General features: G+C 43.9%; 1 protein-coding gene across 2 annotated transcripts in view; it reads right to left on the bottom strand.

The window, feature by feature from the left end:
* STK4 (serine/threonine kinase 4) overlaps positions 1-17,000 on the bottom strand; it is a 111,474-nt gene that overhangs the window by 77,670 nt on the left and 16,804 nt on the right. The window contains exons 4-9 of one of the 2 annotated variants that reach the window (XM_084853985.1): positions 16,758-16,872; positions 15,781-15,945; positions 12,783-12,950; positions 11,953-12,090; positions 10,295-10,423; positions 5,769-5,955 (exon numbers count right to left, since the gene is read on the bottom strand). In XM_084853985.1, the coding sequence (XP_084710111.1) occupies positions 5,769-5,955; positions 10,295-10,423; positions 11,953-12,090; positions 12,783-12,950; positions 15,781-15,945; positions 16,758-16,872 (902 nt within the window). The remainder of the gene's footprint in view (positions 1-5,768; positions 5,956-10,294; positions 10,424-11,952; positions 12,091-12,782; positions 12,951-15,780; positions 15,946-16,757; positions 16,873-17,000) is intronic. The other variant, XM_084853986.1, reaches the window with a different exon arrangement.

Consider the following 17,000-nt stretch of genomic DNA (forward strand, 5'->3'; position numbering starts at 1 on the left):
CTCTGTAATACATAAAATGCACACACAACAGGAATTCAGATTTAGCCAGTTCCTTTTTACCAGCTGTAACACCAGTCATGAAATAGGCACCACTTTGATGATATTAATTACCTCAATTCCACTGCATTTAAAATACCGTTGAGTTATCCTGATTATTAAAAACTCTTCCCTCAGAAGAATCCTACTCAAGGCTGATAAATTTTTACAGCTAAATCGATTTAAACTAAATGTGAAAGGAACATTGCTGTAGAAGTAATAAGGTGAAAAATAGAGTACTTGAAGCAATTTAGAAGGACATATGCACATAGAGCCTCCACAGACCGATTATGGCACAGGTCACCTTGCCAAGAAACAATTATACCAAGACAAATTAAGACGGCAAAGATATCAAGCTATGTGAGGCTTGAGTAAGAACTGTACCAAGAGGTTTAGAGCAAATTTAACAAGGACTGGTTATCAATAGAGACTATTCTGTTGAAAAGTAATAATGGGGAGGGATACAACTCAATGGCAGAAGCAGCAGCTTTACATACAGAAGGTTCCAGGCTCAATCAACAGCATCCCCAGCTTAAAGAAGAATCTGCAACAACACCTCAGAGAAGACCAAGCACGTCCTTTATAACTCATTCTCTGTTAAGCCACTCTTTGCACCCCATAAAACATTCTTCTCTCCATAGCACACTTTCTCGCTCCATAGCACAGAACACACACTCACTCACTCACTCATCCATATTTTACCTCCTCACAGTCATTTCTTATCCAGTTTATAGGTCTCTCTATATTCCTCTTTCCTGCCTTTGTATTTTGTTTTGCCTCACATTCTTATCAATACTCCTCCTAGCTGGGTTTGGTAGTAACAGTGCACAGTTCCTAGGCATTCACATGCTGATGGGAGTCTGAGATGCAGATGGACCACGTAGTCCAACTTTAACAGCCTGGAAACATGGAATCAACTCCACCGCATACCTCTGAATCCCTGCAGGAGGAGGTGGAATAATACAGATGTGATGACACAGGCATTCCCCCAACCCCACAAAGAACTAGGGAAATGACTGCAAAAAAAATGGTACTTTGAATTTCACAGAGGTCTGCAAATATTTATAAAATTGTTTACATCCCGCCTGTCCATTTTAACACCTGTTTCCCAAGATGGCTATCAATCACATTAACAACCATCAAAACAATTTAACACAACAAGACAATGTAAAGAACACAGAAGAGGACAAGATCAAGCCAGAGGGTAATTTAGCTTCCAGTCAGGTTAAAGTCATACTGGAAAAGAGATGTCTTTAAAAATGGCAGACAGAAGAAGTGAGGAAGGGTAATGGAGTATTCTGGAAGAGACCACGGCTGGGTGGTTAGTGACTCAGTCGACTTTGCCTTTCCTGCACCTTCCTTCATCGGGAAGGACACAGGGTGGGCAAAGCACTCAGCTTGCCACTTGATCCCCCCAACAGAAAGGGAGAGTGGCACACAGGGGATTCCCTGCCAGAAATAAGTGGGAATTCCTCTCTCTGCTAACCCTGAAGGGGCAGAGTGGGCCAAATTGGCCTTCGGGGCAGGGGTTTCCCATCCTTGCAATAAGGTAACAAGTGATCAACTTATTTCATACCAGATAGGTAAATGGCCCTATGTACTGTGAAAGTATGACAAACACCTACCCAGCACAGTGGATTTTTTGGACAATTAGAGCCATTCCACAAATTTCATGGCAATAAATCTAGGCTTGCCACCAAGGCGAACAAGAAGCCTTAGAACAAACTTATCTGATGAGTTTAGTTGTAGAATATGACACACACATTTTAAATGCATTCCTCAATCATGTTACATTACATTTTAGCGGCACTCTAAAGTGTCAAGTGGTCCTCATGCAAAGCTACTGCAGGACTGAAGCTCTGATTAACATTCATTACCAATATCATCAAAGGAGAAAGCAAGTATTGAGAAGGAAGTACATCCTAGTGTGTCATCATACAGAAGTTCCACAACTCAGTTTTCCATTAAAAACTGTGCTGGAGCTCCACCTCTTGGTTAAATCCTGTCAATGTTATGTATTTTAGGATGTTTCAACAGGCATTCCAAGTAAGGTAATCTTTATGAAGACTTCTTTTGCACATTGTTTAGAAATTCCTTTAATATAAGCAATTCATAATTATTGTTAAAAAGACACACATAGCATCCCCCACCTGCAGCCTGAACTAGTATAGTCCACTCTACCACCTCATGTGTAGACCAAGCTTGTATGCATTATAAACATGCTGTGATCTATTTTAGGTTGTTAATATAGGGGTATAAACCTATTTAAGAAACACAAGTTGGTGGTACCCATTGCCCTTGCCTTGCTCCATAGCCTTATCTCATCAGCACTCACCTGAGTGCATTACATAAGCTTTAAGGGACTACAGCTAATTGGGAACTGTTGATTTCTATTTCCAGAACTTGGCCACCAAATAGAAAGGGGCTGCAACATATATTGCAAGCATCAATAAAACAGTTTCTCTAAAGCTTTAATGTTCCTACTAAATAGAAGTTATTTCTCATGTTATTTTCCCTCTAATCATGGAAAAATACTTCCCAGGAATACGGAAAAGCACGATGAGACAAAGGATACCTTTGAATGTTCATTTTCGATAGTGGTGTAAACAGTACTATAATGTCCCAACTGAAAAATGAAGCAGACTCAGCCAAACATACAAAGAATGCACACTAAAATATAGTTTTTAATTCAAGCTTATTTTCTTAATGGCAAGATGGACCTTCATAAGTGTCCATTATTGGTGATATCAGAGTAAACATGCATCTATAGGCTTGTGTTACATGACAAGCAAGCCAAACTTGCTTTTGATTAAAAGAACAATTATTGACTCTCTCTCTCTCTCTCTCTCTCTCTCTCGATATATATATATTTATCCCATGCCAAAGTACTGATTACTGGTAATGCAAGTATATGATAAAACACAACCTAGGAAAACCAACAGAGAGGGGCTATTTACATGGAATAAAAGCACATTGTGTGTTAATTAACACATGAATTGCCACGGTGCATGACAGATACGTTCTGCGGCCTTTTTGAATATTCAACCCCTGACTGGGCCAATTGAGGGTTGCTACGTGACGGACAACCTCCGGTAACTGTCAGGTAACTGTGGGTTAAACAATACACAGTTAACCTAACTACTAATTGTAGGTTAATGGTGAGTTGTTTCACTACGATTAACTTATAGTGTCCGAGTTCAGACATCACACAGCAACTCCTGAATGAGGGTTGAATATTCAAAACGGCCACAATAAATAACCCACTATTTGCCACCATTACATGCAAACTGGGTCTATGTCAGCACAGCAGCTGTCCACATTCTTCAATTAAAACTGCAGTGCAGCCTTCCCAAACCTGGTGCCCTCCAGATGTGTTGGACTGCTACTCCCATAATTCCCAGCCAATGGTCACATGCTGGATAGGAATTATGGGAGCTGCAGTCCAACACATCTGGGGGGCATCAGGCTGGGGAAGGCTGTAGTGTGCAACCAGAAAACATACAAGGCAAGTACTCTGCCAGTGGCATACCACCCCCCCCCAAACAGTCACACCAGCCATGCAAATATTAGATCACTGAAAGCTCCATACGGAATAATGGCAGCACCTTCTCAATCCCATCATACCTCAAGCACTTATTGGTACAGACACTGGCTCTGCCACATGACTACATCCTACCATAAGCAACCTGTGTTTCTATATCGTTTGAAGCTACTGACTATAGTTAAGCAAAGCTCACAGTTAACCTACAATTAGTAGTTAGAGACATATGCAGGTAGATAAACCTATCTACAACAGAAGATACTTCTTAAAACACCTCTCAAAATTCTTTCTTTTCTATCATGTCCCTCCTCTTGCCACCATAATGTACCAAAATCGTAGATCACAGTTTTAAGTTTTCTATCCAATGTGGAAGAAACATGTTGGCTGGGATGTAAAGAGCTGGTTAGGTACACACAAAGGCTTGGTTGGGCAGGGCCAATGGAGTTTTAGTTTTTTGTCTGAATAGCAGACCCTAGGGCCATCCCACAAATGGCTTTGGGATGTCTTAGTTTCAAGATAACATTTTTCTACATGTAGTGATGGGGAAAAATCCCTTGGCTCAATTCAGAATGGGATTTGCCAAAATAAGCAATTTTCCAAGAAGTCAACAAATGGCTTGGAAGAAAACAACCTCAATTCAGAACCGTCATCATACTCCCAATTATGTCATTAGGTGCACAATGGAGTCTGAATACCTCATCTTCTTACTGGGTCCCCCCACAAACCCCTTTCCCCAAATGTACCAGGCAGCAGCCACACCATACTATACAGCTGAGGTGGGCAACCAGGGGCCTGCACACAGTGTAACCCTTACATTTGTGCAGACCCTGACACACACACACACACACACACACAAACACACACCCCTTCCTGCCAGTACCAAAGGGAGAAGTGCTGCCAGAGAATGACCAGCTGGCAGTCAGGAGGCAATAAGGTGCACGCGCAACCAAACGACAGAGCCCAGCAGCTACAGCAGCCCTTCAGAACGACACTTCAAGTACTAATTACCTCCTCGTTCACCCATGTACAGGCTTTCTCTTTCTCTGGTGGCAGGAAGGGGAGATGCAGGAAGGGGCGGGGGGCTGGGGCAAGAGGCTATCCCCCTCCCCCCGCTGCTATGGACTAACGTGAGCTGGAGAACTTTTCCTAGGCTCCATGGCACTTCGAAAGCTGCCACATCCTATGAACCAGACTGTGCAACTGCTTGGCAAGTTTCAAGGAGGGAGGTGACAGGAGGGGGGCGCGGGGTACAGAAGAGGTGGCAGCAGTGGCAACAGCAAGGTCCAATACAAGAAAGGTCCAAATTTGGAAAGGCCTAGGCTCAGCTTTTAATTAGGCTGAAGCTTCTCAAACTGGGGAAATTCATATTCCAAGCACATACATCCCAAATTTGGCCCCTATCACTAGTGGCACAGGAAGATTTTTGTTTGACAAACATAATCCAGAAGCCCCACCAGGCCCTAAAAAGAGCAAGAAAAAAATGGCAGAGGTAGGTATAAAAAGCTGTTTTAGTTCAATGGCCAGCAAGGTAAATATCTATTAATTTGTTGCTCCATAGAAAGGCCATTCATTCATAAAGTGTTCTAGACCTACAGTTCATTTGTGACAAGTTAACACTTTGAGGACCCCAGCCTGATCAGCAATGTCTGGGAAACCCCCCGGTTTCCTGGAGCAACTCTGCTCTTCAGTTAAGGCCAAGAAGTCCTCCTGGCCTTGCAGAAAAGAAGTCAAGATCAACAGCCAAGAGCACAAAGACTGTGTTGGTTGCTATATTTCAGGGCTGCAAAACCTCAGGCTCAGAGTCCAAATCCAGCCCTTCTAGGGTCCCAGTCTGGTCCTCCAGGGTTCCCAGATGGCTAGCCCCTCTTCCCCTGGCCTCACGCACTTTCCCCCACCCCCTGATCATTTGGTGGTTTCCTGGCTTCTGTGTTTTGTCCCCATTCTAAAAGGTTGGAATACCTCTCCTAAGGTGAGGTTACTGGCAGTAAGAGCTTTAACTAGAATATGCTGGTATTTTGGCCCCAAAAGCTTCTCTGAAAGGGAATTCAGCCCTCAGGCTGAAAGGAATCCTGCACCCCTGCTATATTTTGGGGTAATGTCCTTCTATTAGAGACTACTTTCTCTCCACCGAACTCCTAAAGCATACTCATCTCTACACTGCATCGTACGCTACTAAAATTGAAGCACTTACTCTTCATCGTCCCTTCATCCTCCTCATCTTCTGCATTTATGACCATTGTTCCCAGTTGTGACTCTAAAGTGTCATTGTATTCTATCATGGTATTGATGCCGTCACTCATTCCACAAGCAGCTCTGATTGTACCGGTCTCTTGGCCCCTTGCTCGCACCATGGTCCTAGCATCCGTTTCATCTTCTTCCTGCATATAGATACAAGAGGTATACTTCTAAATCAGTTAATCTAAGCAAGGCATCAGCAGCTCTTCACTACTACGTACATAAAAGAGGAAAGGGGTGTGTAATGTTTATAAATCTGATTCTAGTCCATCATCAAGTAACAACCTGTTCGGTTTTCTTCTTTTATTCACAGATGGCAAAATGTTGGACAGGAAGCTTCAAAGAATGAAGGCTTCTACTTTGTCAGTGCCGGGAGCCCCTGCCAAAGTTAGTGAGGTGGGTGGCTACTAGGAAGTGAGGTGGGTGGCTACCTTTCTGCTGTGGCACCCCAATTGTGGACTGTACTCCCCAAGTGATTTGCCTGGCGCCTACATTGTGTCGTTTCAGTGCCAGGTGAAGACCTTTTTATTCTCCCAGGCATTTTAGTTTTTTCAGCTTGTTTTTATCTGGCATTGCATTTTAAATTTTTGTACTGCAGCTAGCTTCTGTTGGTTATTTTTATATTGCAGTTTTACATGTTTAAACTTTAATATTGTATTTTATCATCTGTATTTTATTGTCTAGTATTTTATGGTTTTAATTGTTGTGAACTGCCCAGACAGCTTCAGCTATTGGGCAGTATGAAAGTGTAATAAATAAATGAACAAACGCATGCCTGCTATCTATCTATCTATCTATCTATCTATCTATCTATCTATCTATCTATAACATGTATATCCTGCCCTATATCATTAAGATCTCAGGGCGGTGTACAGATAAAATCAAATTAAATAGTATAAAACAATAATTAATTTAAACACCTAAAAACATATTAAACCATTAGACAAGCTGATACCAATTAAAATTTAAAACAATAAAACAGTCAAAACAGTGTACTACTTTAAGGAATCCATTTAGCCCTCAAAGGCTTTGATAAAAAGCCATGTTTTTACTTGGCGCCAAAATGAAACCAATGTGTGTGCCAATCTGGCTTCCAAGGGGAGGGCATTCCACAACTGGGGTGCCACAGCAGAGAAGGCCCTCTCCCACATCCCACCATAGTGGGATCACATAGTCACACTGGTGGGATGCAGAGGAGGCCTGTCCAACAGACCTCAATCCTCAGGCAGGCATATATATAGGGAGAGGCACTTCCTCAAATATCGAGGTCCCAGGCCGCTTAAAGCTTTAAATGTCATCACCAAAACCTCAAATTCTGACCGGAAACATATTGGCAGCCAGTGCAATTCCTTTAGAATTGGTGATATATGATTTTTACGAGATGTTCTGGTCAGCAGTCTGGCTGCTGCATTTTGCACTAGCTGCAACTTGTCTTCAAGGGCAGCCCCACATAAAGCACATTGCAGTAGCCTAATCAGGAAGTTTCCAGCATATGGACTACTGCGGCTAGGTTATCTCTGTCCAGGAAAGGCTGAAGCTGGCAGATCAGCTGAAGCTGGCCCCAAGTACACTGGGCCACGGAGTCCACATGGGACTCCAGTGACAGGGATGGATCCAGGACTACTACCAAGCTACGCACCTGCTCCTTCACGGGGAGTGCAACCCCGTCCAGGACAGGTCGCTTACCCAATTCCCGGACTTGGGAACCACCAATCCACAAAGCTTCCATCTTGTCAGGATTTAGCTTCAGTTTATTGGCCCTCATCCAGCCCATTACAGCCTCCAGGCACTGGTCCAGCACCTTCACCACCCCAGCTGACTCAGATGACAAGGACAAATAGAGCTGAGCATCATCAGCGTACTGGTGACACCCCACCCCCAAACTCCTAATGACCTCACCCAAAGGCTTCAGATAGATGCTGAACAGCATGGGGAATAGAATAGAACCTTGTGGCACCCCACAGCTTAATAGCCATCGGGTAGCACAGGAACCCCCCAGTACCACTCTCTGGAATCGGCCCTACAATTAGGAGCAGAACCACCGCAGCACAGAACCCCCAACTCCCATCCTGCAGAGCTGATCCAGTAAGACACCATGATCAATGGTGTCAAAAGCCGCTGAGAGATCCAGGAAGATCAACAGGGTAGCACTCCCCCTGTCTTTCACCCAGAGTAGGTTGTCAGTCAGAGCAACCAAGGCCATTTCAGTGCCATACCCTGACCTGAAACTAGACTGAAATGGGTCCAGACAATCAGTTTCCTCCAAGAATGTCTGCAGCTGCCCAGCCATGCTAGGTGAACTAGAGCTGCTAGTAAGCTTTAAAATGTATCTAATAAACTGCAGAACAAGTTATAGAAGATGAAATTAAACCATCAGCAAAAATAAAGATTATTTAACTATAGACCAAACCACTGAGGTCCTACTTTCTCGTAACTGATGCTTTAAGTTACCCTCCAAAATCAAGACTATAGTAGAGGCCAACATTTTAGCTGACATACAAAGAAAGCACCACAGAATACAGCAAAATTGGTTAATGAAGTCCTGAACTCATGCAATATTGTGGAATATATGTAGTAAAAAGTCACAGTATTTGTTTAATTTTATTCAAACTGTCATCTTAAGTTTGCATCTGATCAGAATTTTCAGCTTCAAAGAGTAGTCCACATGTCAGCTCACAGTCTGGTAATACCAAACACAGCATTTAATTTTAGAGGGAAAATCCAACATGTTTTCAGCACAACCACACCATTCAGCTCAACAGGTCAGCCCAAGAAAATAACCTTATTTCAAGTCACCTTGCCTGACTATTACATTTCATCTGCTACAGCTGGTTGTAAGATCACTTGACCAACTGAAGGACCTATTTAAAGTATTTTTATCTCACTCTTCATCTGAAAAAGACTCTCAGAGTGGCATACGAAGGCCAATAATAGGACAACTCCTGCCCTCAGGCTTACAGTCCAGAAGACAAGAGGAAAAGCAATTAAGAGGGAGGAGGAAAAAAGCAAACTCAGGCAATAGTTCTTAGTTACAAGATGAATCCTACCACTCCCAGAGCAGATGGACTGTCAGGGTGGACACTGAGCCCATAGAATCCCAGAGTAGTTCTGATTCGGAGGAAGAGCAGTCGCTCCTGGGAGAGGAGCGCGCCCCTTTTTCCCAGGGCCCGCAGCTGACAGAGATTCCTCCCACCAACATTCCTAGATTAGAAAGCAGTCCAGGGAATGACCCAGCGCCGATAGCAGACTGGTTGGATGCGCGGCGCAGACGCAGAGAGCGGCGCCAAATGGAGAGCGCGGAAAGGAGGCGTAGTGCCTGGTTGGCGCTCAAAGAACGGTTGCGCCCAGAGGATCCAAGGGAAAAGGGGAGGGATTCTCCCTAGTCCTTATATTCAGGGGTCTGCCAGTAATTGCCTTTCAAACGGGGACCAACTGTTCCAACTTAGGGCATAGGGATGCTGCTGCTCAGATCTAGTTGCTACTTGTAGAGTTGTAAGTTGTAAAAGAAGAATAAAGCTTTGAAAAGAATCCCTTTGTCTGCATCTGGACTTGGCTACTGGATTAGACTGAGAGAGCCCTCCAAGGAGCCCTTGACATGGACCTGTTCCTGCAGGCTGTTCACAGTTCAAGAACAAGCCCTGGCAAGCCTCCAAGAAATAGCCTTGTGTTTCAACCTTCCTGGAAGAGGTTGTAATGCAGCCAAACATTGTTGGCCTTACAGGATAGGGCCTCAATCTTCTGCCACCTTGCTGGAGTCTGCCAGCATCTTGTCACTCCCGCTGTGGCAGTAAAGGCCCAAGAGGGCCCGGATGACAAAACCAAACCCAAGAAAGACAGTTGCACCTGATGTGTTTCAAGAAAATCTCTTCATCAAGGAAAAATTAGTTTCATTTCCATTCAACCTGGAGTCCTCCAGATATTTTGGACTTCAACTCCCATCAGTCCCTGGCCAGCATGGCCAATGGCCAAGAATGCTGGAATTTATAGTCCATAACAACCTGAGGGCACAATGTTGGGGAAGGTTGCTCTAAAACTTCCAAGTGGCTACTAAGATTATTTCACTTCTGACTCATTCAAGGTCTTAGAAATTAATGATAATTTTTCTGAAACTCAACAGAAACACATGGGTACAGCAGTCCTCTTTTTAATATACCTTTTGTGCTTGTTGGACCCAGATGACACCCACCACCTGCAGAGTATATGGTCCTGTTGTTCTACCTCACAGGGCAGTTGGTTCTGAATTATAGGCTTCTGTGAGGGGGAAGGAGAGGCCCAGCCCAGCTGGTGAAACAGCAGCAAGTAGAGATGGCGAAGCTCGCAAATCGCCTTTCTGTCTTCCTTTAAAAAAAATATTTCCAGGAGAAGCAGGGCAGACTGAAAAGGTCTAATGAAAAAATTACAGTCAAGCCAGCTAATAAAGACAAAAAAGTTAACAAAGCTAACCACAAGGAGCATAGTGGTTTAAGTAGTTGTAGTACTCACTGAATTTTCTTCATCATCATGATACATCTCACGCTGTTGAGCTTCCTGAATTTTCAGTTTAACATCCATTGCCTCATTAATCAGGTCTCGCAGGATGAAAACTCCCTTGGCATTTTTTACAAATGGATGCTAAAACACATATTTAAAATTAAAAACTTTGAACTAAAATGTAGTAACAAAAAGTCTTAACCCAGAGCTACGCTAATGCCTTTACTTCTGTTGTCCCAGTAGGTAGTGCTGATGGCAAACTAATACAGGTTTATTCAAAGCCAAGTCAGTCCTACCCAAACCATGCAATTTGTAAGGCAAAAGAGATTCTGATGCAGTATGTAAAAATACTTCACTAGCCTAAGGACACACAGAGGGCTACTATTGCCAAGCGAGCTGTACTTAATTTTGCAAATGGGTGAAGTAAGTAGCCATTTAATATGAAAATAGCATGACTTGGGACTGGTCTACACCAGGATTTTATCAGCATCAGGGCTTATAGTTCAGATACCTGAGATAGAGATGCCGTGAGCACCCAATACAGGGGTGGAGTCCAACAGACTCCCTCCTGCTCGGCCCCCTCCAGACTCCCATTCACGGACCGCGCAGCACTTAATGGACCCATTCAGTGACCATTGCACAGTCCATGAACAGGGATCAGCCGCTTATAATGCTGCATAGATGGCCCCTTTACAGCTGCAATCTACGTAGCATTAGTTTTCTGGAAAGACCTGAGACGCTATTTTGCATACCAATGGTGGCTCGGGGAAGGAACGGGTGGCTCCACAGTGCTTGCCAGTCACTTGTCGAGCCATCTACAGGCTCATGTGATGCAATGAGTGGGCAGCAGCTCAGCGGGCAAGCAGTGTCCCCGGACAGAGGTGAGTCTGTCCAGCCCTAACCTAAGATATGCCTGACCTCCAAATCCCCACTGGATATGCCAGCTGCAATCCTCTGCATGCTTATGAGGGAGGAGGCCTCAGTGAATTAAGTGAGAGATGCTTCTGAATAAGCATACGTAGGAACAGGCTTCACTTGTTTGCACAATGGTTACCAACTGATACAGTGAAAACTGTACCAGTGTGAAGAAATTTACAAAAGAGCTGCCATATATATATATATATATATATATATATACACACACACACACACACACACACAGGCATGTACACACACACACACATATATATATATATATATGCATGCATGCATGCATGTCACCACAAGAATAAGGAAACAAACCTAACGTCTAAGGAGCACCGGGAAAGCTGATGAAGCACAAGGTGCTCAGCAGGTAAGCAAAAACGTGATGTAGTGGTTTGAGTATTCAACTGTGACTTGGGAGACCTGGGTTCTAGTCCCCACGAGGCCATGAAGCTCACTGGGTGACTCTGGTCCACTTACTGACTCTCAGCCTAACCTACCTCACAGGGTTGTTGTGAGGATAAAATGGAGAGGAGGTGAGCCATGTAAACTGCCTACGGTTCCTTGCAAGAGGAAAAAAGGTGGGATATACATGTAATAAAATAAATAAACTTAAATTTTTAAATGCCAAGTATTCGAAAGAGTGCCTTTACGAATGCTGCATGCCTGCTGATTTGACTGGTAAGGCAAAGCGGGGGAAAGCTTCTTGTTTTATTTATTTCCACTACAACATAGTAGATACTGACCTGAAGCAGCTGTGTGGCAGTGGCTCTTTGTTCCGGACACTTCACAAGACACTGTTTTACAAAATCTGTGAATTCGTCTGACCACAGTTCTGGTTTTCGGAATGTTGGAGGTGGATTTGTTGGAATCATGAAAATTGCCTGCAAACAACAATACACATACCCTCTGTTCCTTTTATAAAAAAGGACAGGATAAGCTTACTGAGAAGGTTACTTGCAAGAGCCTTAAGGGCCAAAGCTCTCCTAACGTTATTCTAGAGAGGAGGCTCCAAGGCTGAATCTGGAACCCTGAGCCGTGCCCATTCACCCCAACAACTCCCCACCTCAGAGGGCCTACCAGTAAAATGCATGGCTTCCAGTGACGCACTGTATCAGTTCCCATGTGTGCTGCATTTTACACCTACGTGGCAAGCAAGAACGTATCTTCCTTCAAACATACCCATTTCAACTCACAAAAATTGTACTCTGCGTAAGCATGGGTGAAAGTGGTAACATCTTCATTCTCTAACAGGAGGTATCAGAAGCCAATAGATCAGGGGTGGGCAACTTGTGGCCCTCCAGATGTTTTTGGCTGATGAGAGTTTTAGGCCAAAACATCTGGAGGGCCACAAGTTCCCACCCCTGTAATAGAGGCACCCATACATTCTAGTTATATCATTAAACAGGTTCAGGGTATGTTCCTTCACTGTGTGCATGCAAGTTGTTAGCATATACTGAATTCGTATTTGCCAACTGTATCTACCTCATTGTCCCAATACTGACATACTGTCACGAGAAGTGGATTTCAACCTACCTAGTGCATTAAAATTGTGAAGTGATTACCCAACACTTACCCTCATTGGGTGAATGTCAGCATATGGTGGTTTTCCTTCAGCCATTTCAATGGCAGTAATGCCCAGAGACCAGATGTCCGCCAGACAATTGTATCCAATTTCTTGAATCACTTCAGGTGCCATCCAAAAGGGAGTCCCTATCACAGTGTTTCTTTTGGCCATCGTATCCTAGCACAAGCAAAGGAAAGGCAAATTTAAGCAAGTCAGGTAATCAAAGAAGTGTGGTAACAAACCAAAAACTTCCTAAATGCTGTACAGACCATTTGCTGACTAGGATTGAATAGTATTTCACATAAGCTGTATTAAATAACACCTTCAGCTTCAACATTTAAGTCAACAGAACTTGATTCAAATTAAGACATGGCATTACTTTGAATGTATGAAGCCCACAGCCTTAGAAAACCAGTTTCTCCAGGGTTGATTCAGACCAGCTGATGGCATCCCATGAGATTGCCCAAAGATTATATAGCAGAGCTTGCAGCCAGAAAGTGAACCACCACTGTATGAGAGGGCTGCTTACACAGACCCTGTAATGCAAGGGTAGAAAACTTGTGGCCCTTCTTATGTTTTGGCCTACAACTCCCATCAACCTTCACCATTGGCTATGCTAGTCAGGGCTAGTGGGAGTTGTAGGCCAAAACATCCAGAGGGCTACAAATCGCCCACCATGGCTGTAATGTACAGTGGCGAGAAAAAGTTTGTGAACCCTAATGCTAATTACAGAAATGCCATAGTTTTACCAGGATAGCCTTCATGAATCAAAACCAGTCCTTTCCTAAACATCCAACAGGGTTCCTATTATCCAATTCTGTGTCTTGTGAAATAAAATTATATATAAATTAGGCAAACAATGAAAACTTAAGAGTCACTGTATGCACAAAAGTAAGCAAACCCCTGGTTGCATGAGGTTAATTAAAGGAAACAATTTGAATCAGGTATTTAAGTAATTAGATAGATCTTCAGGGCAGAGTTTAGGAGGCACCACCCTAGAAAAGGATCAGAAACCTTGTGAGTTTGGTCTTCACCACATGGCTGTGTGGAAACACATCATGCCATGACCAAAAGACATCCGAGGACCTCAGAAAAGCAGTTATTGCTGCTCCTCAGTCTAGAAAAGGTTACATAACCATTTCTGAGAATTTAGGGCTCACTGTCCACTGTCAGACAGTCTACAAATGGAGTAGGTTGAAGACCACAGTCACTTCACCCAGGAGCGATCGTCCTATCAAAATCTCTCCAAGAACAAAACAGTACATCATCTAGGAAGTCAAAAAGAACCCCAGAGTAACATCCAAGGATCTGCAGGCCACTCTCACCTTGGCCAATGTGAGTGTTTGTGACTCAACAATCAGAAAAAGACTGAACAAAAATGGTGTTCATGGGAGGATAGCCAGGAGGAAACCACTGCTCTCTAAAAAGAACATTGCTGCCTGTCTGAAGTTCACTAAAGATCACATAGATGATCTCCAAGACTTCTGGAACCATGTTCTCTGGACAGATGCGTCAAACGTGGAACTTTTTGGCCTCAGTGAGAAACATTACATTTGGTGAAAAACTAACACTGAGTTTGGACAGAAGAACCTCATCCCAACTGTCAAGCATGGTGGTGGGAATGTGATAGTTTGGGCCTGCTTTGCTGCCTCAGGACCTGGACAGCTTGCCATCATTAACACAACCATGAATTCTGCAGCATATCAGAAGATTCTAGAGGAGAATGTCAAGCCATCCATCCATCCATGAGCTTGAGCTGAACCAAAAGTGGGTCATGCAACAAGACAATGATCCCAAACATACAAGCAGATCTACAAAAGAATGGCTGTGGAAGAACAAATTCAGTGTTTTAGAATGGTCTAGTCAAAGTCCAGACCTATACCCCATCAAAATGTTGTGGCAGGACCTGAAGCGAGCTGTTCATGCAAGGAAGCTCTCAAATGTCCTTGAGTTGAAGCAGTCCTGTAAGTAGAAATGGGCCAAAATTTCTGACCAACAGTTACAGGAAATGCTTACTTGAAGTCATTACTGCTCAAGGGGGTGCCACTACATACTGAAACTAAAGGTTCACATACTTCTTCACACATGGATATTCAGAGCTGAATCAGTTGTGGATAAATAAATGTTGAAAAAGCATCATGGTTTAATCAGGTTATCTATTGTTCTTTATCTAGAATTATGGGGTGAGATTAAGGTCTAATAACATTTTAGTTTGGAAATATGTGACAATCCTATGGGGTTCACAAATTTTCTTGCCACTGTATATAGTCAGAAAATCTTCAAAAAGGAGCTGTCTAAATGGTGGCTCTGTGCAAGTGCCTCCCAGCCTCTATGTAAGTCCCTCACAATTAGGGGTGTATGAAACACTCACCCTGTTCTGGCCAGCAGTCCGCGGTGGGGGGGAGGCAATCCCCCCCCCCCCGAATCCTCCCTGGCCAGCTCCGCTCCGCAGCAAGGCTGCAGAGCTGCCGGCCAGGGCCGGCCACAGCCGGACTTCCAGCCACTGCTGGGCTACGGCTGCAAATGGCGGCCGCTATGCCAGCCGCTATTTGTGTCCCTGCCAAGCCGTGATAGGCTACGTAAGTATCTACGTAGCCTATCACAGCAAACAGCAGGGACGCAAATGGCGGCCGCTATGCCATTTGCATCCCTGCCTTTTGCTGTGATAGACTACGTAGATACTTACATAGCCTATCATGGCGTGGCAGGGACGCAAATGGTGGCCGGTGTAGTGGCCGCCATTTGCGGCCGCAGCCTGGCAGCAGCCGGAAAACAACCCGGAGCCACCAGCAGATCCAGGTAGCTCTGTTCCGGGGGGGATTTCGGGGGTGTAGTCCATTCCGCCACGGACTCCGGGGGGCCAGATTCTAAATAATCCAGCCTCACTGCAGTCCGTGGCAGAATTCTCCAATATCTCTACTCACAATGCACTCATGTTATGAGCCCTGGCAAGTGTGAAACAATCCCCAAAACCTCTAAAATCAATATGCATGCAATTTCTACTCACTGTAAGCTGGCCTGCTACTCCAAAATCTGCAAGTTTTGCATGACCTTCTGTGTTGAGCAATATGTTGCCAGCTTTGATGTCACGGTGTATTTTCCTCATGAAATGCAGGTATTCTAGCCCTTTGAGTGTTGATTGTATTATTGTAGCGATTTCATCTTCCATCAACTAAAAAAGAAATTAATTAGCAGATACCAACACCTAGCTGCTGCAAAAGGACTGCCACTGTCCCATAAAAATATTAAAAACCTGCCCTATTACAGGAATGTTACAACTGGCTTATTCAACTCCAATACTATTTGCATAGATTAATTAAAACTCATTATAAGAACCAGTACGTCACATCCACTGGTACTAAAAGCAAGCAGCACTGGGAGTGGAGGGCACAGGTGACTCCAAGTCTCTCCCCAGTCCTCAGATGTTCCAGCTACCACTCTGCTGCTGAATCTATGGACTATGGGCAATTAAGCCACAAGGATAATCTCTATCAGCCTTCCCCAACCTGGTGCGCTCCAGATATGCTGGACTGCAACTCCTATCCAACACATTTGGAGGGCATCAAGTTGGGGAAAGCAGTTCTAAAGTAACTGATAACCAACATATCCTGCTGCATCCTAATACAATCACCAGCAATCATGCACACACTTAACCACATGCTACCAAATATATGTGCAAATGAAGCGCTGCCCGCTGCCTTGTTTAGCTGTATACACTGTGGAGGCAAAGAGACGAGGCAGGAGAGAGGCTACTGACCCAGGATGCTGTTGCCATCTCAATGGCAACACAGAAAAGAAATACGCCATTTGTGTAGTTTCACATCCAACAACACTCCAAAATCAGGCTAATGACCAGAAAGACTTCACTACAATGTCATTTGGTATCATGTCTAGTAGTACTTGACACCAAAATGTCCTATTAACCCTTGATACTTTTACCTGCAAAATGTCAAGCATCTATTAAGATGCTGAAGAAGCACATACCGTTTTATTTCTCAATCGAATGATATCAGACACAGATCCGGCACCACAATATTCCATGACTATCCAGAGGTCCGTGTTCTTAAAATAGCTGCCATAATATTTGACTACATGAGGGCTAAGGAAAATTAAGAGAATATGTTACTGAATTTGCTAAAATACACATTTCACACATTTTATGAAAATGCAAACCAAGGGTCAGACTTAAAACCCAGGCTTAGTGCATTATTATGGATCCTATTAAAA

The sequence above is a fragment of the Heloderma suspectum genome, chromosome 4 (genome assembly GCF_057233095.1).
Source record: "Heloderma suspectum isolate Gila_16-S chromosome 4, 16-S_ref, whole genome shotgun sequence".
In the NCBI taxonomy this organism is placed as follows: Eukaryota; Metazoa; Chordata; class Lepidosauria; order Squamata; family Helodermatidae; genus Heloderma; species Heloderma suspectum.